The 16,699-nt window shown below is 39.7% G+C and overlaps 1 protein-coding gene across 1 annotated transcript in view; it reads right to left on the bottom strand.

The window, feature by feature from the left end:
* Iftap (intraflagellar transport associated protein) overlaps positions 1 to 16,699 on the bottom strand; it is a 78,733-nt gene that overhangs the window by 20,836 nt on the left and 41,198 nt on the right. Inside the window, exons 3-5 of the mRNA XM_052183072.1 lie at positions 7,498 to 7,655; positions 6,455 to 6,526; positions 4,724 to 4,790 (exon numbers count right to left, since the gene is read on the bottom strand). Of these exons, the coding sequence (XP_052039032.1) occupies positions 4,724 to 4,790; positions 6,455 to 6,526; positions 7,498 to 7,655 (297 nt within the window). The remainder of the gene's footprint in view (positions 1 to 4,723; positions 4,791 to 6,454; positions 6,527 to 7,497; positions 7,656 to 16,699) is intronic.

Raw genomic sequence — 16,699 nt, forward strand, 5'->3', positions numbered from 1 at the left:
CCAATGGCCTTCCATAGCCTCTCGCAGTGCCAAGCCTCAGCTGCTCTTCATGGCCCCTTCATGCCTTCAAAACCAGTACCACCTGGATGATTCTTATACATTACCAAGTCCAGCTGTAGGTTGAGGTACAACCTTGGCTATCTCTGGAATACAGCTTCTTTGTGCTTTCAAAAAACACTTCCCAGAAGATTCCACCTCAGTGATGCTGGTCTCTTCTTAATCACCACTAATTTCTTAGCTCCAGCCAACCAGCATCAACTGTTCCAGTAGTCCCTTCTTTTCTAGACGCTAAAGCTAGAATCACAAGGCCAAAGTTGCTGCTTGCAGGAGCTGGAATATGGCCCCCTTGTTCTATTACATTATCACTAGCTTTCTGTTTTCCAACTCTTTCCTGCCCTAAACTTGGCTGAACTGGATCTTACTTGGTAGATTGACCTTGAACTAAGAGATCTATATGCCTCTACAAGTCTCCTGGGTAAAGGTGTGTACCACCACACCTGGATTTAAGCTTTTCTTCACTTAAAACTTGTTCAATCCCAGGCTGGCCTTGAACTCAGAGATCTGCTTGTCTGCCTCCTAGGATTAAAGGCTTGTACTACCACACCTGGATCTAAATTTAGCTGGGTGGTATCTTGCCCAAAGGTCATTACTCCCTCATTTCAAAGTAATATCCTAGAACACAGGATTCACCTCCATTTCACTTCCTGGTGCCCCTTTAATGCTGGATTATAGTTCATTCCAGACATAGTTAATTGATAATCAGGAATAGCCATTATACTCCCTAAGAGTAAACAGAACAAGGACAACAATAGGCATTCCAAAGTGGATGGGAGAGAGACCGCAAGGCCTTGACCCTACATACACAAATAACCTTAGGTAACTCAAGAGGGCAGAGAGCGCGAAGAACCAAAGGGTCAGCCCTGAAAATACACATGCAAGTAGTATAACAGACTGAGCAGGTTGTACTTATGTGTTGAGAAATATATATACATGTACATATACATATATTTATATAACAACAATTAATGAAAAAGAAGGCCATGTATTTTAAAGAAAGCAAGGAGGGGTTTATGGGAGGGTGTGGAAGGAGGAAATAGGAAGGAGAAATAATGTAATTATATTATAATCTTAATAAAAGAAACATTTTTTTAAATTTAAAAATCAAATATGGCTGCAACTGTTGAGCAGGAATTGGTGCTCATTCTCATCCAACACGACAAGCTACAGTGTAGATACACCAACTGTAAGAGACCTACCTGTCTGGGTATTATTATGAGAACTGGACCTCCAAAACAACCAGTCTCTCCAGCTAGCCCCACTGAAACTGAGAGACCAAAAATAAATAACAGTCTTCCTACCCTAATGACCTCCATATAATGACTGCAGCTATCCCAAATCATAGTGTTGTTGTATAGTTGTTGAGCTATCTTGTCTGAGGCAGGGAAATCACCAGGTTAACTACCCTATCTTGAATTCAAAAGAGGAAAAGGTGCTAACTTGATGTCAAATGAATGCAGGGTACCAACCCCTGTAGGGAACATTACTCTAAGGCAACTCATATGACTGCATTGTGTGAGTTCTGCCAAAACCCTAACTCCAAAGCACTACTCCTCAGCTGTCAAAATGATACGGCAAATACTGGAAAGGAAATGTGCTCTTGAATCTTGGAGAATATTTATGACCATGAATACAGTGAACAAATAAAATCAATGGTAGAAAAAAATAATACAAAACATGCTTCCTTGTTGCCCCAGGCAAATCTGTTGCTTAAACAATAACAACAGAATCTAATCAGTAAACTTCCCAGCTGCCAAAATTTATATGAGCAACTTGCCTATTTAAAAATGTCACATTTCCCATCTGATATAAATATTTGCCTTCTGCTCACATTCCTGAAGTGCAATACAAATTAGGCCACATACTGAAATTCACCTTGGCACAAAGTATTTAATTTCTTTCTTCTTTTCAAGTGACCCAGATTGTGCATTATGAAAATTGGGAAACCCTGGTGGTCTTTTTGGTGATTAGAACAGATCACAGCAGACTGAATCCACTGTCAGCCATCAATTCACACATCATTTCACACAGGAGACTGTCTTAACTACTTCATTCAAGTCCACTGAGACTTGGTTCGACCGTGGTAATGGTTTATCCCCAAATGAAACACCTTCTGCTATCTAGTTTCTGGAAACATGATACTAGTGAGGTCTTGAATTGAACTTTTTAAAGGAGGAAATAAAGCTGGTAACTGAAAAGTATACTTTAAAAAGTATTTAAGGAAAGCAATGTCACAAACAATAGAAAATGTTGATGTTTTTAAAAAAATGAAATTTGCTGGCCACATTGGTTTATGTGAGTGTGAGACAGATGAAGGGGATCCACTTCTTTCTGATACCCTTGTCTTGTGTTCAACACTTTTAATGGTGTTAGAGGCTCATAAATGACTATTAGCATTAGTGATAGCTCTTTAGGTTCTTGTTGTATGCAATGCTGATCATTTCCCTGCAAATAAGCAAAGATGTTGGGGATAGGACGATGCGGCTCCCTAATTAGCAGCTGTTATCCCATGTTGCACTGGCAGCCTTCAGCATTTGACTTGTAAACAGCCACCTGGATGTCTCTGATGCTTACACTAGCTGTTCTGAACACCACAGACACCTTGAGAAAAAAAACACAGTAACCACACAATGAGCCCAGGTGATCACTGCAGCTCCTGAAGTACATTCATGCTCCAGCAAAATGCTGTCAGTTTCATGGGAAGAGCTTGAGAAAGATTTCAAGCCTGGAGCCAAGGCTCTCAGATACCCTTGGCCCTGCAGGTACAACACTGGCCCTGCCAGGGGTGGAAGAACGCCAGCTCCCTGGGCCTACACTTATAAAGCCAAGGATTCTGGTCCCCTAGACCTGTTCAAGAATCGCTGAGCCAACAAGTAAAGCAAAGGGTCCCATCATCAGAGCCAGCAAGAGTCACAACTCGGGAGGGCCCTACATGCAGGTGCCCTCCTGTCTGTGGCTACAGCTCACTGCTATCAAATGCTAAGGGACATAAAAACTGCCAAATACTACCCCTCAGAGAGACCCTCTCAGCTAGCCACAATTTCCAGTGGGAAGAGCAGAACAGCAGGCCATATGACAAGTACAGACCTACTGTTTGTGATGAAGTGAGAAACTTCGTCACAAAACTGCCCAACACAGCACTCTCCTGCTTGCCTATAAAGCTGATTTTATTTGTCAATGTTTTATACACAGAAGAGAACCAACATTCTCAATGTATCAACCTCAAACAATAGCAGAATCAGAATAGCTAAAATTCAGTTCACAGGATTTCACCAAAGAACTAATGAATTCAATTTTCTTATAGGTGCAGGATATAGGAATCTGCATAAAGCTTTTAAAGCAAGTTTTAGTCTCAAAATCAACCAAAATGGGTGAATGCTTTACCAGCCTTGAGTCTCTCTTAAGCAGGTCTTATATAAACTCAAGGGTGACTAGGGTATGAAGTCAGCCAGTGCTCCCTGAAGGACACAATTTCCTTCCATCTCTGATCTTGCTGAAATGAGTAATTGCAGAGTCTTCCAGTCTTCTGGCTAATGGGTACTTGAGAAACAGCTCCAATGGAGTAGTATGACATTGGGGAGCAGAAGAAAAGTTTTCATTGCTTTAAATTTCCAAAGCCTTATGAATTCAAGGGGCCCAAAAAAGCTAGGGCATGGGTCTACTCCATCAAGTGAGAAGAGGTTGCTACCCAAGACCAACTCTCCTAAGCCACTTTAATGTCCATCCGAAGAAACATCTCCTCCCAACAACAGCAATAACAGCAATAATTTAGGTTATGACTAAACAGTGTAACAGCAGGAGAAAGTCAACTTCAAGATGTCCTCTCACATGCAATGGAGAGCCAGGGTTTTCTGTTGTCCCTAGTGTTATAGTTTGCTTGCTTCTTTTGGAGACAGGTTCTCATGAGGCCCAAGCTAGACGTAAACTGGCTATGTACTCGAGGATGACCTGCACTTCTGGTCCTCATATGCTAATGTTACCCCATGGGCTACCACCACACATGGTTTGAATGTTGGGCTGAGGGCATTGTGCATTCTGAGCAAACACTCTATCAGTTGAGCTCCTCCCCAGCTCAAACTCCAAAGGTTCCATGAAGAAATATACCTGTGCTTATACAAAAATACTAACCAGGAAAGAAAGCAATCCTTTCCATGAACATCAATGGATCAGTTTACAGCCTCTTTCAGTAGATTATGAGAAAAGAACTCAGAAAAAATCTATGTGTTCATTTATATATTTCATAAATTGTAAAGGCAAAATTCTGAATATTATTATTTAATTTTGTGAGAAATAGTTATATTTCTATGATTTTATGGTCAACTGATATTTTACATTTTCCTTTAAAATAATATCACTTTGTAAGACAGTTCTTCTGAAAAAACAAAGCAATAACTTTATAATAGCTGCATGTGACACAATTATTTAATTAATTTATCTGAATTAGGGGGTAAGCAAAAGGACAACTCTATTTCACTTAAACCAAAGTTTTCAAAAGGCTTTGACCAATTGAATAAAAGTTTTTGCTTTTCAAAATGAATTTCATGACCTCAGTTTTTCTCACATCAAGAAAGGTAAGGTAAGGATTTCTAAAAATACAAACCAACATAAATCACTTGTTGTTTCTAAAGAGAGGCCACACCATATGGAAAAGAAGAAGAGCACATACCCTGGTTCATCTGGGGCTTCCTCTCTTCCCCCATGTCCACATCGTCTAAGTCTAGGAAGTTGTCTACCTACAAGAAGATTGAAATTATCTTGCATATATTAGACATGAAGAAAAACACTGCAGTCATGGACTCACACACAGCACTCTGTTGAAGGCTGCATGTATGTTTGCCTGTGAACTCTCAAGGCCCTGTTAAAGCTGCCATATGCAAGCTGTTCCACTGAAGAAAGCCAGACATTTGCAAGTCCAGGGCTTTACAACACTGAAGTCTGCTTTCTACAGTGAAGGGAGACACACACGCAGGCTGAGAGGTTTCTTGTAAGGCACTATTCCACATATAACACTACTTTCCATTGCACACTGATGTGTCATATGAGGCATTTCAGATTAACAAATTTTCTTGCCAGGATTTTTAACACCACTGTCAGAGACAGCAGGTCCCTGGTTCAGTGATGGTGGTGGTGCTGGGTCACCATCCTTCCTCAGAGCATGCTTCCTTACAGCGCTCTAGACAACCAGAGAGAGAACTAAAGACAGCAGGGAAGAAAAGTTCATTCAGAACAAAATCATCCTGCCCAGGTAAATCACCGGAGAGGTGAGTAGGGCAAAACATCAAGTGCTCTCTCTTTCAGGCAAGTGCACCTGAGAATTACTTCAATGGTAAACAGAACAGCAAATGACCTTCCCATTCCCAATAGCAGCATTTCAATGAAGATCTATTCCACAAAGAATACCACTGCACACTGACAATGAACCATTTCAGATTTATAAACAAATGCATCTCAGGGGACTATCAAAGAATATAAATAGGAAAATGCTGGCATATGGAACATAGTAAAGGCACAAGGTCACCATCCGTTTTATGCTCACAACCTGAATATAGTCTTAGCACATACCTTAAAATTATAAACTGAGATTCCTTAACTGCAATTCAAGCCAGGCTGTGTCTTTCTGTTCTGAGCTGAACGTATAGTAAGCAGACCATGCTGACCCACAGAAAGCTCAAATGGTAGCTTCCATGCTTCTAAGCAAGTAACTGCAACTATTATTTTACATACATACTCAAAAGCAAAATTCATATGACAGTTTCAATATTAAAATTTGAGAATCAGTAGTTACATTATAGCATCTTTTTTCTTAATGACTGTGCTAGAAAGTCCTTTCCATTTGTTAAACCTTAGGCAAAAGAGATCTAGCATCCAGCCAAGCACAATTTAGATATTCCAACACCAACTTAAAAAAAAAAAAACTTTCAAAGATAAAATGTGGTCACTCATCCAGTTTCGTACAAAGGAAAGCAAGAATCTAGTGGGTGTCTACTGCTTCCATGGCAGCTTGACAAGCGCTGTCTCCTGCAGCTCTAGGAATTGACTATTTGGTGCCCCGTCAGTAAAGCTGCTTGGAGAGGTTTAGGAGGCAAGGCCTTGCTGGAAGAAGTTTGTCACAGGAAGAAGGCTTTATAAGTAAAGGCCTTGCCTTTCTCTCGTTCACTCTTTGCTTCCTGTTTGTGGGTGGGGAATTGCGTTCCCGGCTTCCGCTGCCTGCTGCTGGTTACTATGCCTCCCCACCATGTGAGGCTTTTATCCTTCTAGAACCATAGGCCCAAATACACTCTTCTCTTCAAAGTTGCTGTGGTCATGGTGACTCATCACAGAAACAGAAAAGTTGATAATAAAGTTCATTTGTTTGCTGTGTATTCTTCCCAAGGTAGATAACTGAGCCAGGTCTTACCTTCACCTTTCCAGCCCGGGTCATATCACCTTGAAAGGAACTGCCAACTATGCGGCCTTCATCGATCACAATCTGAAAACAATAAAAACACACAGACAAGAATTAATGGTTATATTCCTAGCTATATATGAAAGACCAGATAGCAGTGGTGAAGGAAAGGTTTCAGCAAATCTAACTGCTCTTCTGGTAATCCAGTCTCATCTACCATATAGCAGATTACTTAATCCAATCATGCCTGTGTATAAAACAGATAGCTGCTCCACCTCCTAGGCCATCTCCCAATAAGCCTCTGAAGCACAAATCAGAGACTGCTGCTACAGTGTTTTCAAGGTACAAGAGGACAGGGCAATTTAACAATTCTAGAACTCTCCATATTTAATATATCTCAGTCATTACCAGTAGGGTATGAATCCTTTATGGAAAACAACTCAGAGCTCACAGTCATCAGCAGTAGCAAGGGGGTTATATACAAAGGTGTTCTATATAAACACATTTCTATCACAGAGACATCTGACTCCTTGTAAAAATCAAAAGCTCTTGTAACTCTGTATATAATATCACATGGAAAACATTCCAAAATAGAAACAGAAACTAAAATGACTTTAGAAAACTAATCAAAACTCAAATGGCTTAAAAGGAGAACACAATGAATTATCACTCCTTGACAATTAAACATGATTGCCAAAGATGAACAGATGAACAGTGTCAATAAAGTCTTGCCATTTAGAGGATAGCATCTAGGAACCAAATCTTAGAAAAAGCAAATAATGGCTTCTACTTTAAATCTAAACATGATAAACTTAGGACAGGTAAAAATAAAACCATTTTATACAAAGAAGTAGAAAAGGGAACTCGTTAAAAGTAAAATATGTAATTTCATGAAGCATTTACACAGAGCAGATCCCTAAGAAGTTTTTACCAAAAATTAAGATAACCAAACACTGAAATGTAGTGACTTAATTCTCAACAGATTGCTGCTCCAATTCCAAGAAGAATGCTTTCCTCTTCTTCAAGCCGTTTCTATAAATGTAAGATGGAAGTACCTGGTCCTCTTCCGAGTATTCAGATGAAGCATGAAGAAAGATGCTTGACGGTCTAAAATGACGACCATTTGATTCAATTTTTTGATTCCATTTTTCGGTAGTAAACATATTTTCTGATGAATTGGTTCCATGTGCTGCCCCTTTGGCCAGATTATCCTCTGAAATGATAATTATGAATTGTTAAAAACACCCTATGTGGTCAGGTCTTTTCTTTTGTGATTGCCAAAAATTTTTCTCCTTAACCCTCCCAAAAAGAAGACTTTTCCAAGAACTCTGTAAGTAAAGGTTTTTGAAGCCTTTAGTCCTCTCAAATATATTAAAATTATTCTAAAATTGCATAGAAATATAACACAACTTCAACACTCAATGAATATTGTCTACTATATACCCAGTACTATTTTTATCATTGTTTAATTTAAAAGTTCAAGAAAAGTACAGTTCTCTCAAAAATTTCAGACATTATTTATCTCATTTTCTCTTAAGTTTGAAGCTTTTTTCCTCATATGGAAGCAATGCATGGCTGCTTTTTAAAACAGTATAAGGAAAAGAACAAATATGAAAATTGGCCCTTTAATCCTATACAACAGAATAACCACAATAAAATGTTCTGATTGCTTATCTGTGTACCTTTTACATATCCATTATAAAATTCAAAATAGAATACATAAATAATAAATTTAATTTGTCAATATTTTTATGTTATTGAATATTATTCTACATAAGTTTTATTAGTTAGAGAAAACTGTTATGTAAATGTAAGATAGTCTACTTAGTCAATATTCAGTCTAAACTATTTACAATTATAAGCAATACCTTTTGCTGGGGGGGGGCGGTGCATGCCTTTAATTCCAGCACTCAGGAGGCAGAGGCAGGTAGATCCCTGTGAGTTTGAGGCAAGCCTGGTCTACATAGTGAATTCCAGAACAACCAGGGCTACACAGATAAAGCCTAACTCAATATATATATATATATAAAATTAGCTAATAATTTTATATATATATAATTATAACTAATTAGCACATATATGTATATATATTGATATATGTAATGTCTCTGTGTTAAATCCATGCACAGCTATTGTTTTTCCATAAGATAAGAAAAGAACCTAAAATTAATTCAAATTAAGAGATTAAAAATCTCTGTGATACCATGAACAGAAATTGGGGGAACAAAATTGAATCAGTTGAGTAAGAAATAATAAACCTAGATCTTACATGTTGCATTTGAAGTATTATGGAGGAAATGGCCCAAACACAGCTCCAAATGTAGGCTAAAATGTGGAAGGAACATCACAGTCAGAGGTGACTATCTGACTGTCATCTACATTGAGGTAATGGCTTAAATCAAAAAAACATTAAGATTAGCATTTGATGGTTAATATCAACTGTCATCTTGACAGGATTGCTAAGAGACAAGCTTCTATGCACACCTGTGAGGAATTTTCAAGGTGAGGTTAAATGAGGTTAAATAAACTCACCCTGAACTCAGGAAGCCAAATCCAATGGGCTGGGTCTTGACCAAAGAGAAAGGAGAAAGCACACTGAGGACAAGTACTCATGGCTCTCCGCTTCTTGAATGGGTACAACATGACCAGCCAAGCTACTTCAGACTCTGACCACCACACCTTCCCTGCCATGATGGGCTTTACCCTCAGACTGAGACTAAATAAATCCTTTCTTCTTTCCTTAAGTTGCTTTGTCAAGAAATTTTGCCACACAGCGTAATGAGACAATTAATACAATTAGCAATATTGAAATTAATAACAGTTAAAAGTCAGAATGTTGAGTGTTGTTTTCTGAGCATCTCATGAATCTTCCCAGAGGATTACTACTCAAGATTAAATCATGTGTTCCAAGTAAATGTAGCTGGTAGGCAACCACTGGGGTTTGATCCCAAGCCCTTCTGAGACTAAAACCCAGCCTAACTACTCCTTTGCTACCTTGAGTAAAACAAGAGGAAAAGTCCTTGGGGAGGGGGGGGGGAGGGGGGAGGATAGGAAAGAAACACAATAAGGAAAATGAAAAGAAAATTTAAAAAATAAATAAAAGCTTTCTACAGTCAAAGAGCCAAGGCTTCAGGATACCTATATTTAAAAAAATAAATAAATAAATAAACTAATTCACTGTGTCAATCACATATATTTAAGAAGTGATAAAGGGGGCGGTGGCAGTGGTGGCAGCAGCAGCTAGTCCAGCGGAAGGGCCATCAGCAGTGGAACCAAGGACAGGGTCCTGGCAGGCACTGTGCCCACTACCACTGACCATCGCTGGCCAGCCTGGCTCCAAGCTACGGCAGATTTACAGCGCCTTTCACTGCTCTGAAGCCACATCAGAAATCTGCCTCCCACCAGTCAGTTACGAGAGACTCTCCACCATCTTGGCTCTCAGACGCCAGAGAGAACAGCCCGAGGTACACAAACTTAGCCTGAGGCCAACATCATGAGGGTCTAAGCCCGACAGGCATTGGCCTGCACCAAGGCCCTAGGCTGTTTGGGGTCCATTGTGTGCCAACCCGGCCAGGAGGTTCTTTGCCCAGCAGTCGGTCCCAGCGCTCTCACCTCCGACATTTTGGCTACAGGACACCAGAGAGTTCTAGCAGGCAAAGCCAGCTAGCAGTCATAGCCCGAGCTAACATGGGGGGGGGGGGTGTCTAAGCCCCACAGGTGTTGGACTGCACCTAAGCCCTGGGCTGTCCGGTGGGCCATCCATGTGCCAACCCAGCCAGGAGGTTGTTAGCCGGGCAGACTGTCCCGGCACTTTCAGGGAGCATGCACATGCCGCCATCTTGGCTACCTAATAGAACCAGTTAACAGTCATAGCCCGGGACGAACATTGCTTGGGCCTAAGCCTGCCAGGCTTTTGCCTAGACTCAGGGCCTGAGCAGCTAGGCTAGCCTTGTGTGCATCAACCCAGTTGGGGGAGTGGCTGCCCGGCAGAAAGATCAACACTCTGCTAATACCTGCAGAAAAGGTCCCCGCAGCATACACCATCAGCACTCCCTGAAGGAGCAAACAGGCACCACCTGGTTCACAGACACAATCTGGGGCAAGGCACACTAGGGCTCCAAGGGCACCCAAGAAGAGGGCAGCACATCAGCAATCTGTGACGGGGGAAACCCAGCCATCCAGTATTGCTGAAATAGCCCTACAGCCTCACAGGAGGCTCAAACATTAGCCAGAGACAAGACCAACTAACTTCAGAGATAACAAGATGGCAAAGGGCAAACATAGGAACACTACTAACAGAAATCTAGGCAATATGGCAGAGTCTGAACCAAACTCTCCAGCATCAGCAAGTCCTGGATGTGCCAACACTCCAGAAAAACAAGATTTGGATTTAAAAATCACTGGTCATGATGCTGCGAGAAGAACACAAAAAGGACATAAATGAATCTCTTAAAGACATACAGGGGAACATGAATAAGCTAGAAACCCATATAATGAAAACACAAAAATCACTTAAAGAAACTCAGGAGAATAAGGATCAAAAGATAGAAGCCAATAAAGAAGAAACGAAAAAACAACAAAAAAAAAAAAAAAAAAACTTAAAGAAATGCAGGAGAAAGTGAGTCAAATGGCAGAGGTCATAAAAGAGGAAACACAAAAATCTCTTAAAGAATTAAAGGAAAACACAAACAAACAAATGAAGGAACTGAACAAAACCATCCTGGATCTAAAAACAGAAGTAGAAACAACTAAAAAAATCACAAAGGGAGACAACTTTGGAGATAGAAAACCTTGGGAAGAAATCAGGGGCCATAGATGCAAATATCAACAACAGAATACAAGAGATGGAAGAAAGAATCTCTGATGCTGAAGATACCATAGAAACCATTGACTCAACAGTCAAAGAAAATGCAAAATGCAAAAAGCTTGTAACCCAGAACATCCAGGAAATCCAGGACACAATGAGAAGACCAAACCTAAGGATTATAGGTATAGATGAGAGTAAAGATTTACAACTGAAAGGGCCAGCAAATATCTTCAATAAAATTATGGAAGAAAACTTCCCTACCTTAAAGAGAGAGATGCCCATGAATATACAAGAAGCTTATAGAACTCCAAACAGACTGGACCTGAGCAGAAATACCTCCCATCACACAATAATCAAAACCCCAAATGTAAAAATCCCCAAAATAATATTAAAGGCTGTAAGAGAAAAAGGTAAAGTAACATATAAAGGAAGACCTATCAGAATCACATCTGACTTCTCACCAGAGACCATGAAACCTAGAAGATCCTGGGCAGATCTCATGCAGACTCTAAGAGAACACAAATGTCAGCCAAGACTACTATACCCAGCAAAACTTTCAATCACCATAGATGGAGAAAGCAAGATATTCCATGACAAAACTAAATTTACACAATATCTTTCCACAAACCCAGCTCTACAAAGAATAATAGGAGGAAAACTCCAATACAAGGAGGGAAACTACACCCTGGAAAAAGCAATATAGTAACCTTCTTTCATCAAACCCAAAAGAAGATAACCACTCAAATATAAAAATAACATCAAAAATGACAGGAAGTAATAATCATTATTTCTTAATATCTCTTAACATCAATGGACTCAATTCCCAAATAAAAAGACACAGACTAACAGACTGGATAAGAAAACAGGACCCTACATTTTGCTGCATACAGGAAACACACCTCAGTGTCAATGACAAAAAACTACCTTAGAGTAAAAGGCTGGAAGACAATTTTACAAGCACATGGTCTCAGGAAACGAGCTGGAGTAGCCATTCTAATATCAGATAAAATTGACTTTCAACCTAAAGTCATCAAAAGAGACACTAAGGGACACTTCTTGCTGGTCAAAGGAAAAACACACCAAGAAGAACTCTCAATCCTGAACATCTATGCTCTAAATGCAAAGGCACCCTCATTCATAAAAGAAACTTTACTAAAGCTCAAAACACACATTGCACCTAAAACAATAATTGTGGGTGACTTCAACACTGCACTTTCCTCAATGGACCGATCAGGAAAACAGAAACTAAACAGGGACACAGTGAAACTAATTGAAGTTTTGGACCAATTGGATTTAACAGATATATATAGAACATTTCACCCTAAAGCAAAAGAATATACATTTTTTTCAGCACCTCATGGTACCTTCTCCAAAATCGACCATATAATTGGTTACAAGACAGACCTCAACAAATATAAGAAGATCGAAATAATCCCATGCCTCCTATCAGATCACTATGGAGTAAAAGTGGTCTTCAATAGCAACAAAAACAACAGAAAGCCCACATACACATGAAAACTGAACAATGCTCTACTCAATGATACCTTGGTCAAGGAAGAAATAAAGAAAGAAATCAAAGACTTTTTAGAATTTAATGAAAATGAAGACACAACATACCCAAATCTTTTTTTTTTTTTTTTCTGGTTCAAGTCTCCATCTTTAATCCCTCTCTCCCAAGATACAAAGGCAGGCCAAGCCCCTCTGCTGGAAACCGGTTCTTCTTTTTTTTTTTTTTTTTTTTTTGGGGGGGGGGTACAATTTTTTTTATTCGATATAATTTATTTACATTTCAAATGATTTCCCCTTTTCTAGCCCCCCCACTCCCCGAAAGTCCCGTAAGCCCCCTTCTCTTCCCCTGTCCTCCCACCCACCCCTTCACACTTCCCCGTTCTGGTTTTGCTGAATACTGTTTCACTGAGTCTTTCCAGAACCAGGGGCCACTCCTCCTTTCTTCTTGTACCTCATTTGATGTATGGATTATGTTTTGGGTATTCCAGTTTTCTAGGTTAATATCCACTTATTAGTGAGTGCATACCATGATTCACCTTTTGAGTCTGGGTTACCTCACTTAGTATGATATTCTCTAGCTCCATCCATTTGCCTAAGAATTTCATGAATTCATTGTTTCTAATGGCTGAATAGTACTCCATTGTGTAGATATACCACATTTTTTGCATCCACTCTTCTGTTGAGGGATACCTGGGTTCTTTCCAGCATCTGGCAATTATAAATAGGGCTGCTATGAACATAGTAGAACATGTATCCTTATTACATGGTGGGGAGTCTTCTGGGTATATGCCCAGGAGTGGTATAGCAGGATCTTCTGGAAGTGAGGTGCCCAGTTTTCGGAGGAACCGCCAGACTGATTTCCAGAGTGGTTGTACCAATTTGCAACCCCACCAGCAGTGGAGGAGTGTTCCTCTTTCTCCACACCCTCTCCAACACCTGCTGTCTCCTGAATTTTTAATCTTAGCCATTCTGACTGGTGTAAGATGAAATCTTAGGGTTGTTTTGATTTGCATTTCCCTAATGACTAATGAAGTTGAGCATTTTTTAAGATGCTTCTCCGCCATCCGAAGTTCTTCAGGTGAGAATTCTTTGTTTAACTCTGTACCCCATTTTTTAATAGGGTTGTTTGGTTTTCTGGAGTCTAACTTCTTGAGTTCTTTATATATATTGGATATTAGCCCTCTATCTGATGTAGGATTGGCGAAGATCTTTTCCCAATTTGTTGGTTGCCGATTTGTCCTCTTGGCCTTCCTATACTCAAAGGATAAGCAGGCTGAGAAAGAAATTAGGGAAATGACCCCCTTCACAATAGCCACAAACAGTATAAAGTATCTTGGGGTGACTCTTACCAAACATGTGAAAGATCTGTATGACAAGAACTTCAAGACTCTGAAGAAGGAAATGGAAGAAGACCTCAAAAAATGGGAAAACCTCCCATGCTCATGGATCGGTAGAATCAATATAGTTAAAATGGCCATTTTGCCTAAAGCACTATACAGATTCAATGCAATACCCATCAAAATCCCAACTCAATTCTTCACAGAGTTAGAAAGAGCAATTATCAAATTCATCTGGAACAACAAAAAACCAAGGATAGCTAAAACTATTCTCAGCAACAAAAGAAAATCTGGGGGAATCAGTATCCCTGACCTCAAGCAATACTACAGAGCAATAGTGTTAAAAACTGCATGGTATTGGTACAGTGACAGGCAGGAGGATCAATGGAACAGGATTGAAGATCCAGAAATGAACCCACACACCTATGGCCACCTGATCCTCGACAAAGAGGCTGAAAACATCCAATAGAAAAAAGATAGCCTTTTCAACAAATGGTGCTGGTTCAACTGGAGGTCAGCATGCAGAAGAATGCGAATTGATCCATCCTTGTCTCCTTGTACTAAGCTCAAATCCAAATGGATCAAGGACCTCCACATAAAGCCAGACACTCTGAAGCTAATAGAAAAGAAACTGGGGAAGACCCTTGAGGACATCGGTACAGGGAGAAAGTTTCTGAACAGAACACCAATAGCGTATGCTCTAAGAGCAAGAATTGACAAATGGGACCTCATAAAATTACAAAGTTTCTGTAAGGCAAAGGACAACATACCCAAATCTATAGGACACAATGAAAGCAGTGCTAAGAGGAAAACTCATAGCCCTGAGTGCCTCCAAAAAGAAAATGGAGAGAACATCCATTAGCAGTTTAATGACACACCTGAAAGCCCCGGATCAAAAAGGAGTAGAAGGCAGGAAATCATCTAACTCAGGGCTGAAATCAATCAAGTAGAAACAAAGAGAACCATACAAAGAATCAACAAAACCAGGAGCTGGCTCTTTGAGAAAATCAACAAGATAGATAAATTCTTAGCCAGACTAACCAAAGGGAACAGAGACAGTATCCAGATTAACAAAATAAGAAATGAAAAGGGAAATATAACAACAGGAACTGAGAAAATTCAAAAAATCATCAGATCCTACTACAAAGGCCTTTTACTCAACACAACTGGAGAATCTGGAGGAAATGACAATTTCCTAGACAGATATCAAACACGAAAATTACATCAGGATCAAATAGATCAGCTAAACAGTCCCATAACCCCTAAAGAAATAAAAGGGGTCATAGAAAGTCTCCCAACCAAAAAAACACAGGACCAGATGGTTTCAGTGCAGAATCCTACCAGACCTTCAAAGAAGACATAACACCAATACTCTTCAAACTATTCCACAAAATAGAAACAGAAGGAACACTACCCAAGTCATTCTACGAAGCCACAATTATGCTGATTCCAAAACCACACAAAGATCCAACAAAGAAAGAGAACTTCAGGCCAATTTCCCTTATGAATATTGATGCAAAAATACTAAATAAAATCCTTGCCAACCAAATCCAAGAACACATCAAAACGATCATCCACCTCGATCAAGTGGGCTTCATCCTAGGGATGCAGGGATGGTTCAATATAAGGAAATCCATCAATACAATCCACTACATAAACAAACTCAAAGGAAAAAAAACACATGATCATTTCATTAGATGCTGAAAAAGCATTTGACAAAATTCAGCATCCTTTCATGCTAAAAGTCTTGGAAAGAACAGGAATTCAAGGCCCATACCTAAACATAGTTAAAGCAATATACAGCAAACCAGTAGCCAACATCAAACTAAATGGAGAGAAACTTGAAGCAATCCCACTAAAATCAAGGACCAGAAAAGGCTGCCCTCTCTCACCATATCTTTTCAATATAGTACTTGAAGTTCTATCTAGAGCAATTAGACAACATATGGAGGTCAAAGGGATACAAATTGGAAAGGAAGACGTCAAATTATCACTATTTGCCGATGACATGACAGTATACTTAAATGACCCCACAAAACTCCACCAGAGAACTCCTAAAGCTGATAAACAACTTCAGCAAAGTGGCAGGTTATAAAATCAACTCAAGCAAATCAGTTGCCTTCCTATACTCAAAGGATAAGCAGGCTGAGAAAGAAGTTAGGGAAATGACACCCTTCACTATAGTCACAAACTATATAAAGTATCTTGGTGTGACTCTAACCAAACAAGTGAAAGATCTATATGACAAGAACTTCAGGTCTCTGAAGAAGGAAATCGAAGAAGACCTCAGAAAATGGAAAAATCTGCCATGCTCGTGGATTGGCAGGATTAATATAGTTAAAATTGCCATCTTGCCAAAAGCAGTATACAGATTCACTGCAATCCCCATCAAAATCCCAACTCAGTTCTTCACAGAGTTAGAAAGAGCAATTAACAAATTCATCTGGAATAACAAAAAACCCGGGATAGCTAAAACTATTCTCAACAGTAAAAGAACTTCTGGGGGAATCAGTATCCCAGACCTAAAGCAATACTACAGAGCAATAGTGTTAAAAACTGCATAGTATTGGCACAGTGACAGGCAAGTGGACCAATGGAATAGAA

This window comes from Apodemus sylvaticus, chromosome 5 (assembly GCF_947179515.1).
Source record: "Apodemus sylvaticus chromosome 5, mApoSyl1.1, whole genome shotgun sequence".
In the NCBI taxonomy this organism is placed as follows: Eukaryota; Metazoa; Chordata; class Mammalia; order Rodentia; family Muridae; genus Apodemus; species Apodemus sylvaticus.